Raw genomic sequence first — 26,000 nt, forward strand, 5'->3', positions numbered from 1 at the left:
GGTTATGGTAAATTTTGTACTTTCAAATCAAAAGTTGCACAGGACAAAGTTAATTAGGCAAGAAAAATTTTATTTAAGACTATTACATAGGGAAGAGAGACCAGGCAAGTAAACTTTAAAGAAGAGCCCTGATTTTGGTCCAGTTCACATGCATCATTAAGATGGATGAAACTGACTGATTATCTGGGCCAGCACCTATTCAGTTCATATGAAAATATGACTTTACTGTTAATATGAAAGAAAAGTCCTCTAACATATGCATAGAAGTAGTTCATATATTACACATGGTATGTATCTGAACCAAATGTACTTACAAATTTAGAGCAGATCTCAAAAAGTAAACTGTGGGTAAGTAATGACCCAGTTCTAAAACCACACTGAAACTCCTCAGTAAGGATCAGATGTTTGTATAAGTCAGTTCTGTAGCATTTGGGTTCTATGGGTGCCAGATCTTTGTTTTATTGAATTAGCAGCTGACATAAATGTGGGAATTACTGAAAAGACATAGTCTAATATTTGAGAGAAGACACCATAATGGCTGTGGATGTGTCTCTGACACTAGCGGGCTTTTTAACCTTGGACAAATCCGGGCTTTAGTTTCCTCAGATATCATAAAGCATTGGTTCTTAAAGTTTAGAATATGAGAATCACCTGGAAGGCTTGTTAACACAAAGAGAGCTGAGCTCTACCCTCAGATTTTCTGATTCTGAGGTGAAGTGGGAAATTTGCATTTCTACCTTCCAAGAAGCTGCTGATGCTACTAGTCAAGGGACCACACTTGGAGAGCAGAACAAGGGTTGGAGGAATGGCGGTAGTAAATTACCAAATCCTTAATACTTTACAGTTGTAAAAGAGAAGATAGCATCAAACATGCACAATCAGCTGCAATCACCTTTTTAATCAATGTTTCATTTGAATTAGAAGTGAGATAAACATTCTTTTTTTTTTCTTTAGTTTTCAATGAGGATTTTTGATCATGTAAATGTTTTATGGTACTTACGTCATAGCTTGATAAATAGATTCAATCCCATAACGCATGGCAAATTCATCAACTATTTCTTGGGGAGCATCATCAAAAAAAACCTTCCAGGCTTCATCTCCTTTGACCTCTGGAATTTTCACTCCACCATTAGATTTCACTTCAGTCAAGTAGTGGAACAGATTCTAAAAGCAAGCAGTTTTTAATCGTTCAGTGATTCCTCAGAAATACTTAACAATAACTTTCACTATAATGCACTAGCATTATCATCATTCTAATATTTCATCAACATCTACAAGCAAAAGGAATATCTTGGATTTTTATTTTAACTAACTTCATCTTTTATGTAAAATCTGCTTTGACTTTGGCCTGGTCTATACAGAATCAATGATTCAAATGCTTTGTAGATACCAAACCATTTCCAGAAGGAAGTATAAGTTTTTGCATGTAAACATTTTTACACGATGGAACAAATTTTGCCTCCTTGGACTTTGAGTGAATTATAGCACCCTGGATGAACAATGTGATTTTGGCTATGTTAATACAGAATTTAGTTACGTAAATGATACTAAACGACTGTGGCTGTGAAACGGTAGGAGTCAGGGCAATACATTGAGGTTGAAAATGAATGTTTGAGAATTTTGTAATTAAATAAAATCACCACTCTCAATTCCTTTTTGCTTCTAACAAGCTTGGGAACTGCTACACATATGCAGCCTGGGTCAACCAAAGGCACCTGTCTTAGATTTTAGTTCTTCACGTTCTTGGAGCTGCAGAAAAGACCCTGAAAAGTGAATCTTAATGCTGTTTCTCTGATCCTCAATCTTCTCTGCCCAAACTTTAAGAGCAGAGTTCCCCATCATACCAGTTTAAGGGATTTCTTTTTATTGGTCTGAAAACTGAACCACCTTTCTTGAAGGAATGATATCACTGACCAGAAGGCAGTCACAAAATTAAGCCTGTCCCTCATTACTGTGTAATATGTAAATGACTTAAATACTTTCTCATCTCTTTTTTAGTAAAATAGGGCACAAATATTTACATGCATAAATTTTCACCTACGTATTTAGAACAGATAATATGCAAGAAAGCATAGCTGTCTTTGAGATGTCTTTTTCTTTCTTAGGAAGGTACTTTCACTAACCTCTTTGCACATGGGGAAAGCTACATTCCTTAGCTTCACCTCATATTTTTTGGTGTATGGGACAAGTATCATTTGCATCAGAGAAAGTCTCCAATGACACATCTAACCTCTTGGATGCAAAGCATACGTTAGAGGCCCAAGATTATTCGTCTTGTATCTATACTGAGGCACCAAAGGGAACTGGTGAGCTTGCTGTTCGGATCAGTATTGGATGGTCTCCACCTCCTTCCAAGCCAACCAGGCCTACCTTTTGGGTGGGTGTATTCTCCACTATCCATTGGTGGGTAATCACGTTCTGATTCCCTCCATACCCATATATGTTTGTGGAAAGAATAGTTAAAATGGAGGAGGCGTCAATCTGTCTGAAGCCCTTTGTTGTAACTCAGAAAAAGAAAGAATCACTGCTTATCCCATAGTTTCCCAAAAGCCATTGACATAGCATCAGCATTTTAATATTTCTAGTTATAAATAATGTTCCTAATTAAATCTTCAATAAAACCTGAACGCTAACTCAGTTTTCAAAAACAATAATGCTTTGGATTTTTCCAGCATGACTAAAATACTGTACTTTCAAATGCTTCCAAAATATTTGTCATGACTCGCTTCTTTAATGAATACATTTGAACACTCTTCTTCTTCTTTGGAAGAATGGTAATTTAATGGTAATTTAATTTTTAATTTAATTTGATTGTCATCTTATTGCCTATTAATACCTGCCTCATTGGCTTGTTGTAAACTCTCATTAAAGGACAGTTCTTCAGAGGGTAATACACAGGGTTTATGGTATCCTACCACATCACCCGCTATCGTGTAAAGTCAGAACTTCAGAAACAACTCCACAAAACTAATGCAATGAATATTTTCAACTAAAAGAATTTGTTTTCTGATCCATAATCAAAACCATTTTCTCCTAGGGTTTTATTATTAATAAAATTCAATTGATTTACCTCATGTAAACATGTATATTGTATATGATAGGGAGCAACCTTCTCCTCTCCCTTTATTTCCACATTGATTTTCAATCGAATGGCTCCAGATACAGCTGACTTATCTGTCCGTTTCTCTGATACAAAAAAATAGTTGGTCAGTCATTTGCAAAGTAATACAGTTTCTCAAAAGCTTAAAGAAAGGCTGAAGTGATTAAAAGCCATTTTTCTAGGTCAGATTTCATTATTAAGTAATCATAATGATTCCCCTAAATACAATTTAAAATAGTTGCCTGTTTTGTCATTGTGATTGTCAGACTGCCTTATAGACACTTCAAATAAAAAACTTACCAGAAGGACCCCGCCATCTGATATAAATTTCTGCATACTTGATAAATTTATACAATGACATTGAACAAGTATTTGGCAATTAAAAGCAAGATAACTAAAGTATAATCTTAACCAGGAAAGTACTTTATCTAAAAGCTTCCACCATTCAGTTTCTTCTCTTTCTGGGCCGTAAAAGATGAGCCAAAGTTCTGATTAACAAAAAAATCTGTTAATAATTTTCATTGTCAGTTAGCCTACAGCATGTGTTTACTTATAAATATTGTATTGAATGTTGATTAGAATGGAATCAGTATCATCAAATCGGTCAAATAATGTGCATGTGTGTCCAGTATGAACTGATCAGTAGCTTTGAGAGAAATAAAGGCATAGTCACACAGTTCCTAGCATGTGAATGTAGGTGGGGCACCTATGCTTGACGCCTCTTTCAGAGAAGAAATATAAAGAGGTCAGCTGATCCGTTTCACACATGAATAATAGGATTTAGTAAAGTGACATAGTCAGTGCTGGAGACTTATTTAATTGCCCTCTTACACATAACTGTTTTTTACCATATAAGATACAGTCGTATATTCCTCTTGTGGAATGCCTGCTGACTTCTCATTCACACTACTTAATAGTCATTGTGTTGCAAAGATTCTGCCTTTAGGAGTACCAAGAGTTTGAACATTTTTACTACTGGCTAAGATAGCTGATTCTTGACAAATAAAGTTCTTTGCTAGAGCCCAGAGAAATGCAAGTCCTGGGATCTTGCTGTCACACACCTCTTTTCAGAGCTGTAGAGGAGGTTTTGACTATCTTTTTAACTATCGCAGTCCCTAGGGATCCATGGGAAGCAGGCTCTGCTTGGACGCCCAGGGCTCTTGGCCATGTCTTTCTTTGCATGGTGGAACAAACTCTAAGTGGTGAGGAAGGAAGAAAGTTGTACAAAGAATGAAAAATATGGTATTTGTGTGAATTGAACCTACTGAGGGATTTTACACAAAGCTAAACAAACTAAAACCTGCTTGTGCTCTCTCTTTCTCTCTCTCAAAGGTTTAAACATCAGCCATGAGGGCACAAAAGTACCAACTAAGGGTGAGCTGGCAAAGGCTTATAATAACGTGTTGCATCATGTTTCCCTCTCATAGGCTGAAGGACTTTCAGCACGAGAGCTGCCTGGATAGCTGATTTTACTAACAACACATTTAAGTTCCTTGGCAAACTGAATGTACCCATACACGTTTCATCAAAAGAACAAATTTGATGAATTTCTGCTCTGAATTATAACTTGAGTGCCTCAACTCAAGGATGTGTTAACTTATTACAGAAAAGCAGTTCATTTATAGGTAATCTCCTTATTAAAACATAGCTTGTGAGTATTGCAGTTAATGGGCCTGAAGTTCACCTTCACCTAACGTCTCTGTTCTCATTTGTAAAGTTATTTAATAATTTAAACAAGATGTGGGAGGGTGCTCCTAACTGAGGTAAAAATTCCTCTCCAGTAATGTAGAAGTACAATTTTCTTTATGAAAGATTTCTTAAAATAAAAATTTTTATAACCAGTTCTTAGTCTACCTTGAATTATTTGTGTCCTAATAAGTTAAATATCTCTCTTTTTAAAATTATTATATAATTTATATTTTTACTAAATTCTTATGACCTTCTCCCTTTACTTTGTCAACTACTACATTACTTGAAGTATGTAGGTTGTAAAGAAGGCAAAAACTCTCTTAATTTTCTAAAATATATTGGTATCCTAAGTGGTAACTCTTTGTAACCTGGGGACCATGTCAACTCCTCTTTGATTCATGACCAGCCAGCCCTCAATAGTTTAATTAAAACATTTAGAGGATATGATTAAGAAATCTTTGGAACATGTTCTTTACAGAAACTGAGATGACCAATATATTTTTACTATTATTAAATCACCACTGAAGATTCCAGGTTATTATTTGATTCTAGTAAAGGTCTAATTAAAACCTGTCTTTAATTCATGGTTCTATAATAAAATTTCATTTAAAAAATCATGCCAGTTAAACATATTCTCAATATCTTCATCATCAAACCCAGCATAAGTCTACATACATACTTGGCTTTGCCAACTAAAGCCTATTTTTACATCATTTGAAAGAAATCTAAAATACATTTCTTCTTTATTGTGAAAATTTCACTAATGGACCAGAAGAAAGTAAATCAAACAGCCTTTAACTCATAGGTTGATTATTTGTTCTCCACACATGTGGCAAGGGTTTTGGAAGCTATATTTTATGAATTAAAAATTAAGAATGGGGTAATATTTTTCTCACAAAAGATATCTAGTTGATTCTGTGAAAGAATTCTCTCTTTTCATCTCAAATTTACCAAAGTCTTTGAATAATAATGACTTTGAATAGCCTTTAGTTGCCAATGAAACTAATCCATCCAAAGTCCAACGAATGCTCTAGAAAGGCATTAGTTATTTTTACGTATATGGGGATACAATACATGCCACAGATATTCTGGAATTCTCTTTAACTTGTTTTCAAGAAGATATAAAGATAATCACCTAAATTGTACCAGACATCCATTTCACCACTCAGGGTCCTCACTTCCACAATTGTTTGTCCCAGAAAATCATCTGACTCCTTTTTGAAATGTTGCTTGACTCTAGATTTAATGTCATCATCTTCATCCCACACTCTGACTTTGATTCGATCTGTGGAGTTGTGGCACTCACTGAAAATAAATGTGGATAAGTTAACAACCATTGATAACTGCTGTAAGTTGCATCTGATGTTAGCAATTTATCTTAAATCTATCTAATTGAAAAAGGCATAGTGTATTCCCACTAACTCATGCCATCCATGGAATGTTACAGGTCCTCAAGGCAGGAGCAGATGGTCCCCAATTTATAATGATTCAACTTAGATTTTTTGATTTTACAAGGGTGCAAATGTGATACACATTCAGTAAGCTCCTCTACTTGCAATGGGGTGACGTCCAGATAAAGCCACCATAAATTGAAAATAAGTCAAAAATCACTTCTAATCTATGATATTTTCAATTTTCTATGGGTGTATCTGGATATAACTCCATCATTAAGTTGAGGAGCACCTGTATATTGAAGAAAAGTTTGATTAGTTAAATAATGTTAATAAGGGAGAATTTTGTCCTTTTCCATCCTATTTCTTTTGACTTAACTAGATATAATGAAATATGGCTCATAAATCTTTGCTTGGGGTATTTTCACTTAGACCATATTTGCTATTTGCGACAGTAATCTTGAACAATATCCATGCTCAGAAAATTCTTCACCATAAACATAAAACTAATTTTATTGCAATAGGTGTTGAGGAAGTGGACTTCGTAGACGAGAAAATGACAATATAGTTATGTGCAAGTAACTTAATAAACTAAAAATCCCAGTAAGAGTATAAGATATTGTAAATCAAGTATAATTAGAGCAAAATCCTTCTGGTTTTAAGAATAAACTGCACGTTCTAGTCCATCCCTTATTGCCAGGTTTCCTCCACCCCCTTTTGTAGAAGCAAACTACTTAGAATTGCCCACATATATAATGGTTTTTCCTGACACCATGACTTTTGTATACACTCTTCCCTATGCTTCTCTTCCTGTTAACTAATCATCCTTTAAGAATTAGCTAGTCACCTGCTCTGTATCACTTGTCCTACAGCTTATTTAACCTCATGATCAACCCTGAGCTCCCAATTTACTCTGCACGTTGCATTCCCTGTAGCACAGGGGTCTTTAACCAGAGGTTTGTGGATGAGTTCTGAGCATCTCTGAACTTGGATTGAAAAAAAAATAAAATGACCTCATCTTTATTTATTTATTTTTTCAATTATTGGTATGGGCAACTAACCACAGCAGTATTTTATCATCGATAAAACCACACATATTTACATATAATGTTACAAGTGTTATGAAACTTCAAATGTTATTTATACCTATCATTACTGTACTAAAACTATATTTCAATATAATTGATTTGATTTTCAATTTCATAAATTTTCTTTTTTGTATTAAAAGAAAACCTCTTGATTTTCAAAAGGCATTCATAGTCTTCACGAGACTGCCAGTGCAAAATTTATTTAAGAACTCCTGACAGCATGTCTCTCCCATTAATGTATGAGGCAAGATAACACAGCACAAATAAGAACAAGATCTGGAGTTTCACATGCCTGTGTGCAAATTGTAGTCCCACTATTTGGTCATCACAAACATTGAGGGGCAGTACTAGCATTCAGTGGGTTAAGTCAGAGATCTGTATACCCCACCAGGTACAGGACAGTATGCATGATTTTAAATAACCCATTGGGCATTAGTGAAGATATAAAGCCCATTGATTTTTAAATTATTTTTAGATAGGCTCATTATATATTATTTTGTTTCAGCATAAAATGGGTCATTATGAATTGTTTTATGTAAAGATTTCATTGAGTCTGATAGGGTTGAGAAATACTATTTCTACCTGCCTTAACTTCTATAAATCTTGATATTTTTATCTATAAAAAGTGGACAATAATATCTATCTTACAAGATATTTATGAAAAGTAAGCAGATAACAGTTAGCACAGTCCCAGATGCATAGTGTTTGATCCGTAATAGTCATTATTATTATAATGTCATTATTCCATAAGTCCTTTGTAAAGTTAGAGCCTATGTCTCTGGCATGTATCTTTCAATAAATATTTACTAAAAAAATGTGCCGAGTTTCACCACGATATAATTCTTTTATTATATGTAAAGGAAAAATAATTTTACCATATTTGGAAACATCATATTCATAAAAAGTATCTAATTTTGAGAGTTATTTTATTATTAAATATGGTGGAAATAGTGGGGAGGGAGGAAGAATTAATGAATGATACTGTGTCCATGGCAACTAACAAAGCCCGCTGTCAACCAAGGGGAACAGGCAGAATGATTAACAGCACAGCTGTCTCCCATCTACTCAGAATTCCAGATTAACTATATAAACACACACCTGAAATAATTGTAGCAAAGATATTTGGATGGTAAAATCTTTGGTAATTTGCTCAAAACATATGTTAAAAATGGCTAAGATTCTAATTTGTTTGCTATCAAAAGAAAAAAAAAGCGTAGGTAGAAACTAAAAACCAACTACCAGTCTATTTGCTTCATTCTTACCTTAGAAACAAATTGAAAGAAATTTTAGAGTAGCCAGAAAAATAGTTGTCATTGTCATAAACTGAACACTCAAAACATTTCAAAAGCAGAAAGATGATAAGTTTTGTCACCTTTTGATAAAATAAAACACCAGAGTTCATGCAAACCCTAGGAGACAGAAATCTGATATATTTTATACCTACAAATAGCAGGTACAATAAACAGGAAGCTCTAGATAATAAATATTGGTAAACAATTCTAGAAACTGTTTCTTAACTAGGTAAAATATCTTGCCTCATTTTAAAAAAGAATTTTTGGAGGCTCTAGTTTTTGTTATAAAAATAAGACAAATTTTTTACCTGGTTAAATATTTATACAAATAGTAATCCATATAAAACAATAACAACATATGCATACACATATATATACACACACATTCTATAATGTCACTTTCTACAAAACTCATAAATATATATGTACACATATACACTATAAGTGTGTGTGTGTATATGTACACATATATCATATAGCAAGAGGAGGAAGAGACAATAGCTCTTTTTTTGTACCAAGTAGAAGTATGCCTTCCAAATTACTGCTCATAATTCCATTATTAAGTTTCTCCATTAATTTGTATTTTTTCTTTTTAGTATGACATCAAGAGATCAATACTCACTCATTTATATATTCGTCTATTCAACCAGTCACCTACTTAGCAGTTAGTTATTGAGCATCTATTGATATTCTAAAAACAAGTGAGACTTAGTCAGATTAGACAATTCACTCAACCAAACTCTTTTATTTAATGTTAAAATAAAGTTTATGTGATATTAATGGATGCAGGACAAATATAAATAATCAATGATGTGCCCCCTATAAATATATTTGTAATTTTGCTTAAGAGAGTTTGAGTGTCTCTGCATTTCTCATTGATTCTATTTTTATTTTCTAATTAAATAAAGCTTTAATATCAGAAGTGTTAGATTTACAGAACAGTTGCAAGGATAGCACAGAGAATCCCTGTATGCCCCACCCAGAATCCCCAATTGTTGTCATCTTATATTACTAACCTTTGTCACAATTTTTTCCTCACAAAAACTGGCCAGCTCCTACATTCTTTTTTTTTTTTTTCCAAAGAGCTCTTATTGAGGAATATTAAAAAATAAACAAAGTTTATCATTCTGTTTCAGATTTAAACTGTCAAAAACTTACATTTTTACCCCATGGAGGAAAGGCAGCAGTGGGACTGCTGTTTCAAATCTTGGAAGTTACACAGTGGGTGGGGTTTTACGGTTTGTTCTGTTTTTTATTATGAATATTCATGAGATACAAAGCTAATTGTCACCCCTTGTGCCTATGATGTGAGGGCCAGATTCATACTGGCAGCATGCCCATGTCTCCCACCCAATTATCCTCCAAACTCCTTCCCCTGCCCCTTACCCTCGCCACTCCACTTTGTAGCCCTAGGAATGTTCTCTCCCTCTGTAAGACCAATGCATCACTGTGGTCTTTCTTTCCTTCTTTCTCTCTTAGCTCCCACTTATGAGTGAACAAATGTGGTATTTATCCCTCTGTGCTCTGCTTATTTCACTCAACATAAGTTTCTCCAGGTTCATCCATGTTGTTGCAAATGGGAGTATTTCATTCTTTTTTATGGCAGAGCAGTATTCCATAGTGTATATATATACCAATCATCCATTGATGGACATTTAGGTTGGTTCCATGTCTTGGCTATTTTAAACAGAGCTGTGATGAACATGGGAGTGCAGGTATCCCTTCAACATGATGATTTCCATTTCTCTGGGTATATAGCCAGAAGTGGGATTGCTGGATCATATGGAAGATCTATCTGTAATTGTTTGAGAAACCTCCATATTGTTTTCCATAGTGGTTGTACTAAAATGGACATAAAACCAGAGATTTCTTCTGAGATGCTGTGGTGGGAACTGGCACTTGTGGATGCCAGCATCTCTGAGCATTCTACTTCCATTTCGGCTGTATCCCTCCTTATGTTGCTCATCTTCCCAAGACTGGAGCTAGATAACTCACAGTCCCGGATTCCTTTGTAGCTATGGTCCAGACATTCACCTTGCTTTCAAGCAAGATGTAAACTCAAAATTGAGCAAAGTGCAGTATTGGCCATATTCTGGGGACTTTCTCTTTTGGCCACAGTGGCAGTGGAAGCGTTAGTACTTTGATATAGAGGTTCCTGTATTTAGTAACTGGGGCAAAGTATTGATTGTTGTTTTCTCCAAGGAAACCTCACAATAATTTGACATTGTTTCTATGCAGTAACTTCAGAGGCTGGTGCTTTGATCTCTGTAACAATTCTTGAGTGATGTAATAGTCTATGAAATAATCTTTCTCTGCATAGACTAACAAGAGTGAACTGTGTTGTTTGCAACTAAGCATGCTGACTAAATGTAGTAATTTTAAAATCATGAGGGAAGCTGCAAGTAACAGAACTTAAAATGTGGAATTGATTCTGTGGTGAAAATGATGGGGCAGACAGTAACTATTTAATCACCTCAGGCTGAAAAGCCACTGTATTTCGATAAGCAACAGCAAAACAGCTGGTCAGACTCTCTTGCCATACTTAGAAACCCTGACCACATGCCAACTGAGGCTTTTTTATTAGTAGGAGTGGTAGGAATAAAATTCAGAATGTTGGCATGTGCTTATTAAATCTTGCCCCTTTCAAAAATATGCTACAGGAGAGATGTGCTCAAACTAGATCTAAATAGTCCTTAAGCAGAGTTGCAAGGGAGAACAGCTAGCCTAAAGATCACTCTGTTTGTGTCCTGCAATGTAAATTGACTGAGAATATCATAATTTGGAACCATGAAGTGTTGAGAAAAGCCAGCTGCTTCTGTATCTAAAAATGTACCTATGCAAACAGAGGCTTCTAAGTACAACTTCAGAAAGAGATTAAATTGTTGCCCTGGGGCTTTTCAAGCATCATTCTTTAGGAGGTCTCTGAGTGGCAATGAGGCTGAGCTTAGTGGCAAAGATTAGATTAAAGGTTTTGCATTCTCACTTTGGCATATTATTTTGCAGGGCCTAAGGCTACAACCATTATGTTAAGGGAGAAAAATTGGTCAGAACGGAGGATCCGAGAGACAAAGTGTCCATCTCATACAATTGTCTTAAAGCCCATACCCTGGAAGGCTGATAAATTTTCCAGGAAAGAGTATTGCCAAATGTATCTCAGGCTTGGTTGGCTATAAGCTGTACTTAAAGTAATTCCTGGGTCCCTGAACTCACAGCAATAGAAAGTGGGCTCTAAGCAGAGAATCTTCCCAACTAGGAAGACCACATGCTTTGATTTCCTGGGATAGTCCCAGTTTATGGATATTGTAGATAATGTAATATCTTTTAATTATTTTTAGAGCTCTTTTTCATGTACTTTCACTTTCCACGGTACACATCTTAAGTGTAGGCACTGAAAAAATGGGCAAAGAAGGTCTACCCAGATGTAGACCCAAGGACTTGGAGGAAAATGGATGAAAGAAATTCACTCAGAAAGAAGTACCAGAGCATGTCAGATTAGCTAACCATGTGACTACTTCTGCTGCCAGGATTGGGAAGTCCTAAGCATACCTGTCCAGCAGGATTCTATATTTGTTATGTACCAAGAACAGTCGTGTATTTTTCATTTTCTCTCTTACAGAAGGAGAAAAACGTAATTTCTGTTATCCTATCTTCTTTTCTCTTCGCAACAATACATTGGGAGTGTTTGAGGAAGATGAGTTGTCTCTAACTTATGTCCGAGGATCAACAAAGAACGAAAGCTGGAGCTGATGAACAGACTATCCGAAGGTCTGGACTTCAAGCTCAAGGAAGAAACCGCCTATAATTTTGAGATTGTCTACCTTGGCAGGGAGAGAATGTGTTCATTTCATTCAAAATAAACATAAAGGTGTAAAAGTTGTATATAAATGTTTAGCAGACAAAGAGGCAGATGGTGGTAGATATTAAGTTTGCTTATATAACAATCTTTCAAACAACCCCTTTCCTTTTCCTAGTTTTACACAATTTCCCAACCTCCTTTGCAACTGGAAATGAACATTTGACAAAATTCTGCCAATGAGATATAAGCAATTGTCATTTGGTGTTCTCTCTTCTATTTTCTCCTGTTACGAAACTGGAACATGTATACAGAACAGCCTTCACTAAAGATGTTAAAATAGGAAGATAGAATAAGCATTGTCCTTTGATGGAATAATTGTGTTACCATCTTAGCCCCATATTAGCCCCATATTACCTATACCTGGAATTCTTGTTGAATGAAATAAGTAAATCTTTTTTTTTTTTTTGATTAAGCAGCAACTGTGGGTAATATGAAACTCAATACAATTCTAATCACTCAAGTGGGAAAAGAATAAAAAAAATACTAAATTCATTTTGTTTAACTATATCTCAAATTATTTAGAAAAAGTTTTATGAACTGTTCTTATTTCTTTTTTTAGCTTTATTTTTCTATATTTTGCTATTTTTATTTATTTGTTATTGAAACAGTCGATTGCACATTTCTGTGGGGTACAGCATTGAATATCAATATCTGTGTGCAATATGTGATGATCAAATTAGGATAATTAGTATATTCTTCATTATACAATGTAGTCGATTTTTGTGGCCCTTTACTATTTCTTCCCTTTCCCCCATTGCCTTCCCCCTTTCCCATTTCTGGTAACCTCAGTTCTGTTGTTTTCTCTTAAAAGTTCAACATATTATTGTGATTGTTGTATCTTTCTTTCTTATTTATATATTTTTTTGTTTATTTTTTACTAGCTCCCACATATAAGCAAGGACATGCAGTATTTCTCTTTCTGTGTCTGGCTTATTTCACCTAACCTAATTTTCTCTAAGTTCATCCATGTTGCTGTGAATGGCAGTATTTCACTCTTTTTTATGGCAGAGTAGTATTCCATTGTATAAACATACCACATTTTCCTTATCCAGTCATCTGACAATGTACATTTAGGTTGTTTCTACCCCTTGGCTATTGTAAATAGAGCTGTAGTAAACATGGGAGTGCAGGTGTCCCTTCGACATGATGATTTCCATTCCTTTGGGTATATACCCAGCAGTGGGATTGCTGGGTCATGCAGCAGTTCCATCTGTAGTTGTTTGAGGAAACTTCAAACCATTTTCCATCATGGCTGCACCATTTTGCAGTCCCACCAACAGTGTAGGAGGGATCCCCTTTCTCCACATCCTTGCCAGCATTTGTTATTCTTAGTATTTTTGATATTAGACAGCCTAATTGGAGTAAGATGATATCTCAGAGTGGTTTTGATTTGCATTTTCCAGATGCTGAGTGATGTTGAGCATTTTTTCATGTGTCTGTTGGCCATTCATATACCTTCCTTTGAGAAATGCCTATTCAGCTCCTTTGCCTAGTTTTTAATCGAGTTACTTGTTTTTTTTGCTGTTAAGTTGTTTGAGTTCCTTGTATATTCTGGATATTAATCCTTTGACAGATGCATAGTTTGCAAATATTTTCTCCCACTCTGTTGGCTGTCTTTTCAGTCTGTTAATTGTTTCTTTTGCTGTTCAGAAGCTTTTAGTTTGATATAATCCCATTTGTTTATTTTTTCTTTTGTTGCCTGTGCTTTTGGAGTCATATTCATAAAGTCTTTGCCCAGACCTACTTCCTGAAGTGTTTCCCCTATTTTTTTTTAGGAGTTTATAGTTTTAGGACATATATTTAATTCCTTAATCCATGTTTAGTTGACTTTGTATATGGCAACAAGTATGGATCTAGTTTCATTCTTCAACATCTGGATATCCAATTTTCCCAGCACCATTTATTAAAGAGGCAGCCTTTTCACCAATGTATGTTCTTGGTGCCTTTGTTGAAAATCAGTTGGCTGTAGGTATATGGGTTGATTTCTGGGTTCTCCATTCTGTTCCATTAGTCGATGTGTCTGTTTATATGCCAATACCATGCTATTTTGGTTACTATAGCTGTGTAGTATAATTTTAAGCCAGGTAGTGTTATGCCTCCAACTTTATTTTTTTTCTCAGGATTTCTTTGGCTATTCAGGGACCTTTGTTGTTCCATATAAATGTTAAGATTGTTTTTTTCTATTTCTTTGAAGAATGTTATTGGTATTTTGATGAGGATTGTGTTGAATCTGTAGATAGTTATGGGTAGGATGGACATTTTCATAATGTTAATTCTTCCAATCCAAGAGCATGGAATATCTTTCCATCTTTTTGTTTCCTCCTTATTTCTTTCAACAGTGATTTGTAGTTCTCATTGTAGAGATCTTTCACATCCGTGGTTAACTTTATTCCTGTTCTTATTTCTTACATTTTCTGTGTTGTATGGCATTCCTTAACTATTTAAAATGTGTTTCACAAGACATTTATGAAAATATAAAGGTTTGCATTTCAGATGGGAAATGTTAGTCTCTTATAGCAAACAATATCTAACAGCAAGGAAATATCTTTACATACAAGAGAAAAAATCTATCATGTATAATAGAGAGAGCAAGCACAGTCTCACTGAATTGTACTCTACTAGACCATTTCCAGTCTGATTAATTAGCTAACCAAGACTCCTGGTTTAGTTTAAGCAGTTTGTAAATTTGGATTTTTTTATTAACAGAAAATAATGTATTTTAGTGCACAAACTCTTTATAAATAAAACAAGTACTGTTAGAGCCAAGTAATTTGTTTTATAGTTTTTCTTAAATTAAAAATAATTCCCTTTTTGGGCCGACCCTGTGGCTCACTCGGGAGAGTGCGGTTCTGGGAGCACCGAAGCGCTGGGAGCGCCGAGGCCACGGGTTCAGATCCTATATAGGGATGGCTGGTGCGCTCGTTGGCTGAGCGCGGTGCGGACGACACGAAGCCAAGGGTTACGATCCCCTTACTGGTCACACACACAAAAGAAATTCCCTTTTTAAAGAGTGATTCATATTTTAATTTCATATTTTTCTCATTGTTGAAGAAGACTGGTTTTGTTTCCATAGGAATAAAGTATTTTATTCACTCCCAAATTAAAGGAAAACATCTTCCCTTTCTGAACTCAGGATTATTATAAGTCTGCATTTTTTTTTTTTTAATTCATAGGTGCCGTATCTCTGTAGAGCCAATCACTAGTTGGTCAATTCTCTTTTGTCAGCCATCTAAATGGCTAATTTCTTTATAATTATTTAACCCGACTTTGCAAGTAGTCCCACTTGAATATATTTAAATTTAGAGTTTCCTAGATATGGCCCCAGTACATATACCCTACGATTAAAACAAACAAAAAACAATCACTGCCAAATTCTCCTTACCCAAGTTGTCAGAGTTTATCTCATTCTGAGATGGATTGCTCTACATAGAAAGATTCCCATGCATTTCATAAAGTCAATAAAGCCTGGCTGGCTGATTTTGATTGAAAAAAAAAAAGTTCCTGCTGAAGTAATCATCCCCTGATGTGACGTTATTACTAAAGTAGTATATTAGCATACGACAGTTGTTCCAAAATGAAAACTGCACTTACAATCAAACTAGATCTAATGAAGTACTTAAAAATATATATATATCACATTGCAACTATATCAGAAAAAAATAAGTCGTAAGTGATATCACTATTAAAAATTATGTTTTTAAAGATTATGTAAAATTTCTAGCTGCATATTTTAATTGTATCAAATAGGATTCTGTAATATTTTCAATAGGTTATTGGGTTTTGCTAACAGACACATTGATAAGAGAAATATTAAATATACATGAATAAACATATATAAATATATATGCATTGAAATAAGCTGTAAGGGTATATATATCAAACTGTGGGTGATAAAACTGATGAAAAATTTTACTTTATTTTTTATATTTTTCCATTACAATAAAAATTGTATTTTAAAATATCTTCTAATAATTGTAAATAATCTAATTTCAACTTAGGATGGAAGGCAGAACATTGACAAAATCGTGAGCTAGGAACCTCCTCCAAGAGCCATCCTCAGGCAAAACAGCAACAGCCTTTCAAATAGAAATTAAATTCTCAGGTTACAGCTTAATTCCTTAAACTCTGACCCCACCAAATGGAAATACCACACCACGAGACACTCAACTTTCGCATTTCCTCTCAGTGATTTCTCATGAATTATGTAATCCACTTCCTTTGCAATACTGATGTCTCACTTGTTATTGAATCAAGATCCATAACCCTGTTATCTTTGAATTCTATTACAGTAGAAGGACAACTGTAAGTTGAAAACCCAGTCACAAGGCAGAGAAACTTTTCCCATGTTTATTTAACAGGGACAATTTAATTATGGGAGTTAGTATTTTTAAAAAAGCACAAAAAAACAGACAACAACAACAAAAAAAACAGTTCCTAACACTTTACTTTTGTTTAAGTTCTCTCAAGGTTTATCTTTGTAGTATTTGGGCTTTGTAAATCCATTTTAAGTCAATGACATAGATGACGATAAAAACAAAAACAGGAAAGGAGTTACATTATTAACAGATTAATATGACTTTTGAAAAAGAAAAATAGGCGTTCATACATTGGCATTTAAGGCTGACTAAAGGAAGTCCTTGTGTTTGAACAGATCATAGAACCAAATGGCAAAGTATGGCACTGTAGCACGCATTCTTTTCCCTGCATCACCTTCTAGCCCCAACCATTAGATCACACATACTTCAAAGTCTTGTATTGTATTGTTATGGCTAATACTTTCTCCACAGATATTAATGTTGTAGATAAACCTACTTTAATAGCTGTTTTGATAATTATTAAGATATGAAAACATCAAATATTAATATAACAATAAAACAATATTGGATAATAATATTAAATAATTATTAAAATAATATAAGATTCATTAATTAAAATAAATAATTGATTACTATTATTAAAATAATAATGGTTAAAAATTTTGTTTAAGAAAATAACTTCATGTCCATTTTGCTGTGAAAAGAGAGACCACTTAGGAAGAGATAAATCAGAGAACAGGAGGATGATTGTTCTCTCAAGAAAATAAGAGAATTGTATGCTTGTGTGTACGTGTATGCCCAGTGGAGATGGTTTCTACTCACCATTTCTTTATAGTAGTCTCGAATGATTCCTTGTATTTCAGATGAATCAGTTGTAATATCGCCTTTTTCATTTCTAATTTTTGTTATTTGAGTCTTCTCTCTTCTTTTTTTTGTTAGCCATGCTAATGGTTTGTCAATTTTATTTATCTTTTCAAAAAACCAACTTTTTGATTCGTTGATCTTTTGAATTGTTTTTTGGTTTTCAATTTCATTCAGTTCTGCTCTGATCTTAATGATTTCTTTCCGTCTGCTAACTTTAGGTTTGGATTGTTCTTGTTTTTCTAGTTCTTTAAGGTGAAGTGTTAGGTTGTTCACTTGCCATCTTTCTATTCTTCTGAAGTGAGCGTTTAATGCAATAAATTTTCCCCTCAATACTGCTTTTGCAGTATCCCACAGGTTTTGGTATGATGTATCATTGTTTTCATTAGTTTCAATAAATTTTTTGATTTCCTGCTTGATTTCTTCTTGGACCCATATGTCATTAAGTAGAATGCTGTTTAATTTCCATGTGTTTGTATATTTTCCAGAGTTTTGTTTGTTATTAATTTCTAGTTTTAATCCATTGTGGTCTGAGAAGATACATGGGATAATTGCAATTTTTTTGAATTTATTGAGACTTGATTTGTGACCTAATACGTGATCTATCCTGGAGAATGATCCATGTGCTGCTGAGAAGAATGAATATTCTGAGGTTGTTGGGTGGAATGTTCTGTAGATATCTGCCAATTCCAATTGGTCTAGAGTCTTGTTTAGATCTTGTGTTTCTCTACTGATTCTTTGCCTAGATGATCTGTCTAATATTGACAGTGGGGTGTTCAGGTTCCCTGCTATTATGGTATTAGTGTCTATTTCCTTCTTCAGGTCTAATAGAGTTTGTTTTATAAATCTGGCTGCTCCAACATTGGGTGCGTACATATTTATGATTGTTATGTCTTCTTGATGGATCAGTCCTTTTATCATTAAGTAGTGTCCCTCATTGTCTCTTTTTATGGTTTTTAGTTTAAAGTCTATTTTGTCAGATATAAGAATAGCTACTCCAGCTCGTTTTTCTTTTCTGTTTGCATGGTAAATCTTTTTCCATCCTTTCACTCTTAGTCTGTGTGAATCTTTATGGGTGAGGTGGGTCTCTTGTAGGCAGCATATAGTTGGGTCCTGCTTTTTGATCCAGTCAGCCAGTCTGTGTCTTTTAATTGGGGAATTTAAGCCTTTTACATTAAGAGTTGTTATTGAAAGGTGTTGATTTATTCCTAGCATTTTATTGGTTGTTTGGTTGTCTTAGGTGTCTTTTGTTCCTTGCTTTCTGATTTACTGTTTGGTTTCTGTGTTTGTTGGTTCCTTAGGTTGTAGATAGTGTTTTTGTTAGCTTGTTTTCTCTTCATGAATGCCATTTTTATTATACTAGCGGGTTTAGATTTTTCTTGGATTTTTATGGCAGTGGTAGTTATTTTTCAGGAACCAAACCCAGTACTCCCTTGAGGATTTCTTGTAAGGGTGGTCTTGTGGTAGTGAACTCCCGCAGTTTTTGTTTGTCTGAGAAATATACTATTTGCCCCTCATTTCGGAAGGATAGCCTTGCAGGGTAAAGTATTCTTGGCTGGCAATCTTTGTCTTTTAGTATTTTGAAAATATCATCCCATTCCTTTCTAGCTTTTAGGGTTTTTGATGAAAAGTCTGATGTTAACCTGATTGGGGCTCCCTTATAGGTGATTTGACGCTTCTCTCTTGCAGCTTTTAAGATTCTCTCTTTATCTCTGAGTTTTGCCAATTTGACTATGACATGTCTTGGAGAAGGTCTTTTTGGGTTGAATACATTTGGAGATCGTTGAGCTTCCTGGATCTGAAGATCTGTGATTTTTTCTATACCTGGGAAGTTTTCTGCCACTATTTTGTTGAATATGTTTTCAATGGAATCCCCATTTTCCTCCCCTTCTGGAATACCCATGACTTGGATATTTGAGCGCTTGAGGTTGTCTGATATCTCTCTCAGATTTTCTTCCATGTCCTTGATTCTTTTTTCTTTCTTTTTGTCTGCTTGTGTTATTTCAAACAGCCCATCTTCAAGTTCAGAGGTTCTCTCTTCAACTTCGACAAGCCTGCTGGTTAAACTCTCCGTTGTGTTTTTTATTTCGCTGAATAACTTCTTCAGTTCAGCAAGTTCTGCTACATTTTTTCTCAGGACATTGATTTCCTTGTACATTTCCTCTTTCAGATCCTGTATACTTTTCCTCATTTCATCATGATGTCTAGCTGAGTTTTCTTGTATCTCATTCAGTTTCCTTAGAATTATCACTCGAAATTCCTTGTCAGTCATTTCAAGGGCTTCTTGTTCTATAGGATCTAGAGTTTGAGATTTATTAACTTTTGGTGGTGTACTTTCTTGATTTTTTGTATTTCTGGTATCTTTTTTTTGGTGTTTATTCATTGTGGCCGGGGGTTTCACAGTTCACCGGTTTGAGACTAATGACTAACTAGGATGTTGCTGTGGTTGCCAATTTCGTATGGCTCCCTCCGTGACTGCTCAGTTGGCCTCTAGTGCCTTGTGTGTGTGGTTGCCTCGGGTCTTGGGCTTCTCCGGGGAGCCACCTTTCTGGTCAGCTTGGACTCTGCTGGGCTGGTGGATCACGTACCACAGGGTGTGTGATCTCTGTTGAGCTTTCACTTCCTGTGCAGGACTTCTCCCTGTTCCGTGTGCTCTGGCCCAGGCTGTTAGATCGTGCAGTGGCGACCCCACCGGGTGTGTGGTTTCTGTCGAGTCTCCGCCTCCCTGGCCGCACGTCTCCCCACTCTGTGCGCACTGTGCTGGGCTGGGGCGTGTCTTCTGCACCCCTCGTCTATCAGCTGGGCCTTCAAGACCCTGCTCGGCACCGCCTCGCCCAGGAAGTCTACCAGGTTTCTGCTGGGCACAGACGACCGGTCTCTCTGGGTGCCTTTGTAGCACTATGTAGATCTTTCTCGGGTCTTGTTCACCTTTGTATCCCCCCAGTATAAACCGAGTCTAGCGCCCACCTGCAGCCTGGTCTCCGGCCGGTTCAAGCGGACCTGGGAACTCTCCTACCACACTATTCCCAACCAGAAATTCGTTAGGCTTTTTTCCAAACTGGTGGCCGCAGAGATGGTATCTGCCTCCCAGTAACAGGGAGTTTACCGGGGCCGGAGTCCAGGGTATGGTGGAGTGACAGTCTGCCCGCCCGTACTTCCTTGCCCTTCCGCCACTGGCCCGGGACACCCCCCGCCACCAGCCCCGCCAGAGAACCGCGGAGGGAGTTGGAGTGGAGGTCGGTCCGCAGGCTCCAGAAAGCCCGGTGCCAGGCCAAGCAAGTGGGAGGGCTCAGTGATGGCCGAGCAGGGCGGAGCTGCCCGCACCTGGGAAAATGGAGGCAGCACCGGGCGGTGAGTGGCCTGGTGGTGCAGGCGGGAGCCGCGTGGGCATCCACCCTCCCGAACAGAGCTGTGCCAGGGATCACTCACAGTGCTGTGCCAGGTCGGGTGCTCGCTCTCTGTCTCTGGTTTGCCGCCTTTCCCAGTTCTCGGCCGCTGCCGCCTCGGGCTGTTCAGTCGCGGCGCGGCTCGGGCGCTCCCAGGAATCTTCTTTAATGCTGGCCTGAAACCTCGAATCCTGAATAGGGCAGCTGGCTGCCTTCAGCGCGGCCCCAGCCTCCGGGATCCTGGCTGCATCCACAGCAGCCCTGGCACCGTGTTCCCTGTTTCGAGACTCGCTTTTGCAGCTAAGAAACAGTTCTTTTCCTGCTCCACACTTCAAAGCTATTGCCTGTAAATGAGGCAGCCTCTCCTGCCGGAGGGCAAAGTGGCGGTCACCCCCCACGACTGGTCAGCAGCAGCAGTCCTCCCTTAAGAGATGGCGAGAGGAAGGTCCACAAGTTTCCCGGCTTCCTGAGGCCCAGTGGCCACCTTTTCCACCTCAGCTACTCCGCGCCAGCCGCCGCAGCCGCCGCCATCTTGAAAAGCCCCCTCACCATTTCTTTGATTCGCCATATATTTTTCCAGCTCAGACCCTTTATTTATGTTTTTCTTAGTGAGAATATCTTTTTCCTATTTATCTACTTGGTGAGCACTTGCCTGTCTTTCAAGACTCAGATAAAATGTCACTTCTGGGTGAAAGTTCCCCAGGAGCTCATTTTTTAAAATTCTATTTTAATTTTCCAAGCTGGATTACCTGCAGCAAGCAGGTATTCACAAATTGTATTCTGAATAAATAAGAGAATAACACAGAAAAGAGTAATCATGCTCTTCTGTTTTGATCCTCATTAAATATTACAAATATGCATGTTACAATTAGCAGCATAATTATTGTAGTTGAAATTGAACCATTTGTTTGAAGTTGGGAACAAGGTCCACTTTAGATATAAATTTGACATTCTAGTAAATGTATTATCTTCCCAAATCTGATTTATGTGTAAGTAGTGATATGTGTTCTTTTCTTCAACTTACTTGTCCATAGAATGAAGAATTGTATGTCAACGATCTTAAAGTCCTTGATTGTAATGAGGAGAAGAAGACAATATACCTGAAAAGGGCCTGGAACAGTGTATGTTGCTGTTGTTTTTATGGTTGTTCTATTCTAGCTCTAATATTACAAGGTCTGTGATTCATAGCGTAAGTTATGAATTTTTTGCATTTTACTCTCAAGGTCAATGTGTATTGGACACGATGGAATAATAGAACTAGCTTGGAAAAAGACCTGCCTGGTTCAAATTCCAATTAAGCCACTTAGTAGCAGCAATATGACCTTGGGCAAGTTACTCAGTTGCACTGAGCCTCCATGCTCAATCTATAGAATTAAAATATCTATAATTAGCTTTTTAAGGAGATTAAAGATAATATATGTAAGACATTTTGAACTGTGCTAGGCACTTAGTAGGTTTTTAATTATAGCCAACTAACTAATTGTAGCTAATTATATTATTTGAATGTATAAATATATTTTGCCTTTAATGGCAAAGGACAAGTTAACATAGATATATAAAATAGAAAAAATTTGAATGACCCTAATTATCAAAACACAGAAAATTGATTAAATAATTAATATATACTCATACAATAAAAATCTTACTCAATCATTAAAAATACTGTTCTAGGAATATATTTTCCAATGTGGAGATTTTTACAGTAGATAGTTAAGAGAAAGCATCTTACAACATAGGGAGTATAATAATGACTCTAATTTTAAAATTTCATGTGTTTATATTTATATCTATAAATATGTTTGTACTCATATATATGTATGTGTGTATGTGTATATATGTATGATTGGATATATTTACTTACATGTAGATTTATATATACACACACCCATATGATTGGCGATATAAATTATATATATACATACATATGATTGTAGATATATAAGTATGTATATAGATATGTGTATATGTGAGGGTGGATATATATAATTGTATATATATACATGTAATATATATATACATATAATTACATATATATACATGATTAGAGGTAGAGATAGCAAAATTTTTTATAGTGGTTATTTTTACAGTAGTTATCTAAAAGTTGTACATAATAGTTTATGGAGAGGCAGTTCAGAACATTGAGTATGAATTAAAGTTCAATCAGAATTATTCATAATATCTAAAAAGTGGACAATCCAAACATCCACCAACTGGAGAATGGATAAACAAAATGAGCTGTACCCCTCTGATGGAATACTGTTTATTAATAAAAAGAAGTGACGTGCTGAGACATGCCACAAAACGGATGAAACTCAAAAATATTATGCTAAATGAACAAAGCCAAATGCATACGTAAAGTGGATGAATTGTATCATACGTAAATTATAGCATAGTAAAGCTGTTAGAAGAAAAAAAAAGAATGAGCGCTAAATTCTGGTTGCACCATTTATTAACTTCTATATTACTTAACTTCTCCGTGCTTTAGTTTTTGAGTTTTTTAAAAAATCTGTTTAATGGAGGTAATCATAATGGTACCTGTCCAATGCTGCAAGAAGTAAGATGGATTAGAAGTAAGAAGTAAATGGATTAATGTGCACGTGTGTGTGTGTACAGGCAAGTGTGAATCACTTAGAATAGCACTCAGGATAGAATAGACATATAAACATTACTTGTAAATATCTGCTGAATGAATGCATTCATTCTTTTCGATCTCAAATTTGACTAATGAGAGTCTGTGTTTTTAGACTTCCTCCCACTGTTACATTCTGTGCATTACCTGAAAACTGTGAAAGCAGTTAGCTTCCAAGAAAGAAATTTCGTTTCTAAGAAAATGTAATTTGTATATTCATTTTGCCTTAATTTGGTAAGTTTTGTTTAGAATACATTTGTAGTTTTAAAACTTAAATTAGCCTTATTGTTAAAGTAGAAAATCAAATGAGAAAAATACTATGATCCTATTTGGAGCACATGGAACTTTTTATATTTTATGTAAATTCATAGTGCATTACTGGCAGGAAGATATAAAGTCACATCAAAGACAGAAAGGCCAAACACCATGGGTGGCAGGGAAGCAGCAGTTAATACTGATCATCTCAATTACTGGGCTCTACCAGAGAGAGGAGCTGGTTGGTGGCAGAGATAGCCTCTCTGCTCTTTCTCTGAAGAGTGTGTGTTAAGGATTTGGTTTTGTCCTAGAGAGGTGATATTTGCTCCAACTCACTTGGACACTTTCTGTTGTCAAATAATGTTCTACTTTACTGAACAATCATCGTAGATTTTGACTTATGTTTGGCAGATGCTCACAGAGTTTGAGTTGAGTGGGATTTTCTAAATGGAAAGATTCTGATTACTGTCTGTATACCCACTCCATATGTACAAATGAATTAAGACTGAATATTCTATTTGAGCAAGGACCATGCCTCACTCATTTCTATACCCCCAAGTGTATGGCTCAATGCCTACTACCAAATAGGGGCCATGCATGTGACAAGTGAACGTGGCTGAAGATTACTGTAGTTCAAGACATCAAATTCATGCAGTTCAGTTTTACAATTGTTTCACACTACTGCAGTGTTCTTGTGAATCTTTTTTCACTAAAACATGACTAAAACAGAAAATGAAGTATCTTATTCCTTCTTGGTAGCTACAAAGCATGACAAAGTGATAAAACAGACACTGCCGTTGCTCAATTATGTGACCCCAGTTGAAGTGGGAAAAAAATACACTTGTATGAATTTACCAGGGCACACTAATTAAGTCAAAGTTCATTCAATACCAGAAAACACTCTAGGGAATTTATTTATTTATTGTTCTAGGGAATTTAATACAGGGAATTACTTACACTGGTGATAGAATAGCTGAGAAGCCAAATGGGAGAATAAAAAATTAGCAATAAGAGGAAAGCTGCTACCAGCCCCATGTTGGAGGATACAGGGAAGAGGTTGTGGTACAAGAGCCTGGAAGCAGAGGCTAAAACCATGACAGGAAACTGAAAGGTGGGAATTGGAATCACAGAGGGGAAACCATCAAACGAGAGCTTGAATAGTGGAGGAGACCCAGACATTGTTGGAGTTACCCTCTAAGGGAGAGAGAGAAGGGAAGACATACCCTGGCTTCTCCCTACTCCCACCTTTGATCTTACTGCTGTTCCTCATCATGGCTAAACCTAGTGGGCAAGAAAGTCTGGAAACGGTATGAAGAGTTCAGTTTCCTGAGAGACAGAGAAAAGTAAAGAAACATCAGGGAATGGAGGACCAAACAGGCAAATGATGAGTGCATATGCCAAACCCATGTAGAAAACACCATGGAAAGACCAGTTATTCACTTAGCTTTAAGGATATCTTTGGCTCCTTTTCTTAGTCCTGTCAGCATTTGTCTTTCCTTGAAAGGTCTTAGCATTTTAGTTTTGATAGATAAAACTCTTAAATGCTAAAATAATTTTTCTAGACTATATCATCCAACTCTTATTTTGGAAAATGAACTGTTAAATCAAGTATAATAAATGCTTTTTGCTCTAGGTAATACAAGGAGTGAATTGGAAAGATAATTGTGGATATAAAAATGCTTTGGAAAAATAATAGTATTTTATAAATATACACTATCTTATTGCAATTATTTTTATTCTTACATAGTCTTTCTGTGTAAGTATATACTTTAAAGACTTTTAAAAGTATTGAGTGTTTTTCAGAAAGATGGAGCACCGCTTTACCACTTTCTATCTGTTATGAGCACAATTCTTGTCATTGTGATATTTGTATCCAGTGTGTCACTTGGCTCACTGAATACTATTGTCAATATTTTAATAGAAAGTTATTTTTTAGTGTTTGTGTTTACCTTTAAAAGGTTTGATACATTGCTTTCAAAGTAGATAAGTGTATTTAGAATTGTTACAAATATGAGATTATGCTATATACACCATTAGGCACTTTGACTTTTTAAACTTAACACATCAGATACATCCTGACATATACACATGTACATCATTCTTTTTAATTATTATATATTATTCTATTATATAAGTG

The 26,000-nt window shown here is 35.9% G+C and overlaps 1 protein-coding gene across 2 annotated transcripts in view; it reads right to left on the reverse strand.

Moving 5' to 3' along the window:
• UNC13C (unc-13 homolog C) overlaps positions 1 to 26,000 on the reverse strand; it is a 568,114-nt gene that overhangs the window by 317,029 nt on the left and 225,085 nt on the right. For both annotated transcript variants that reach the window (XM_063089570.1, XM_063089569.1), the window contains 3 exons: positions 5,925 to 6,094; positions 3,071 to 3,186; positions 1,001 to 1,164 (listed from right to left, as the gene is read on the reverse strand). In XM_063089570.1, the coding sequence (XP_062945640.1) occupies positions 1,001 to 1,164; positions 3,071 to 3,186; positions 5,925 to 6,094 (450 nt within the window). The remainder of the gene's footprint in view (positions 1 to 1,000; positions 1,165 to 3,070; positions 3,187 to 5,924; positions 6,095 to 26,000) is intronic.

This window comes from Cynocephalus volans, chromosome 3 (genome assembly GCF_027409185.1).
Source record: "Cynocephalus volans isolate mCynVol1 chromosome 3, mCynVol1.pri, whole genome shotgun sequence".
In the NCBI taxonomy this organism is placed as follows: domain Eukaryota; kingdom Metazoa; phylum Chordata; class Mammalia; order Dermoptera; family Cynocephalidae; genus Cynocephalus; species Cynocephalus volans.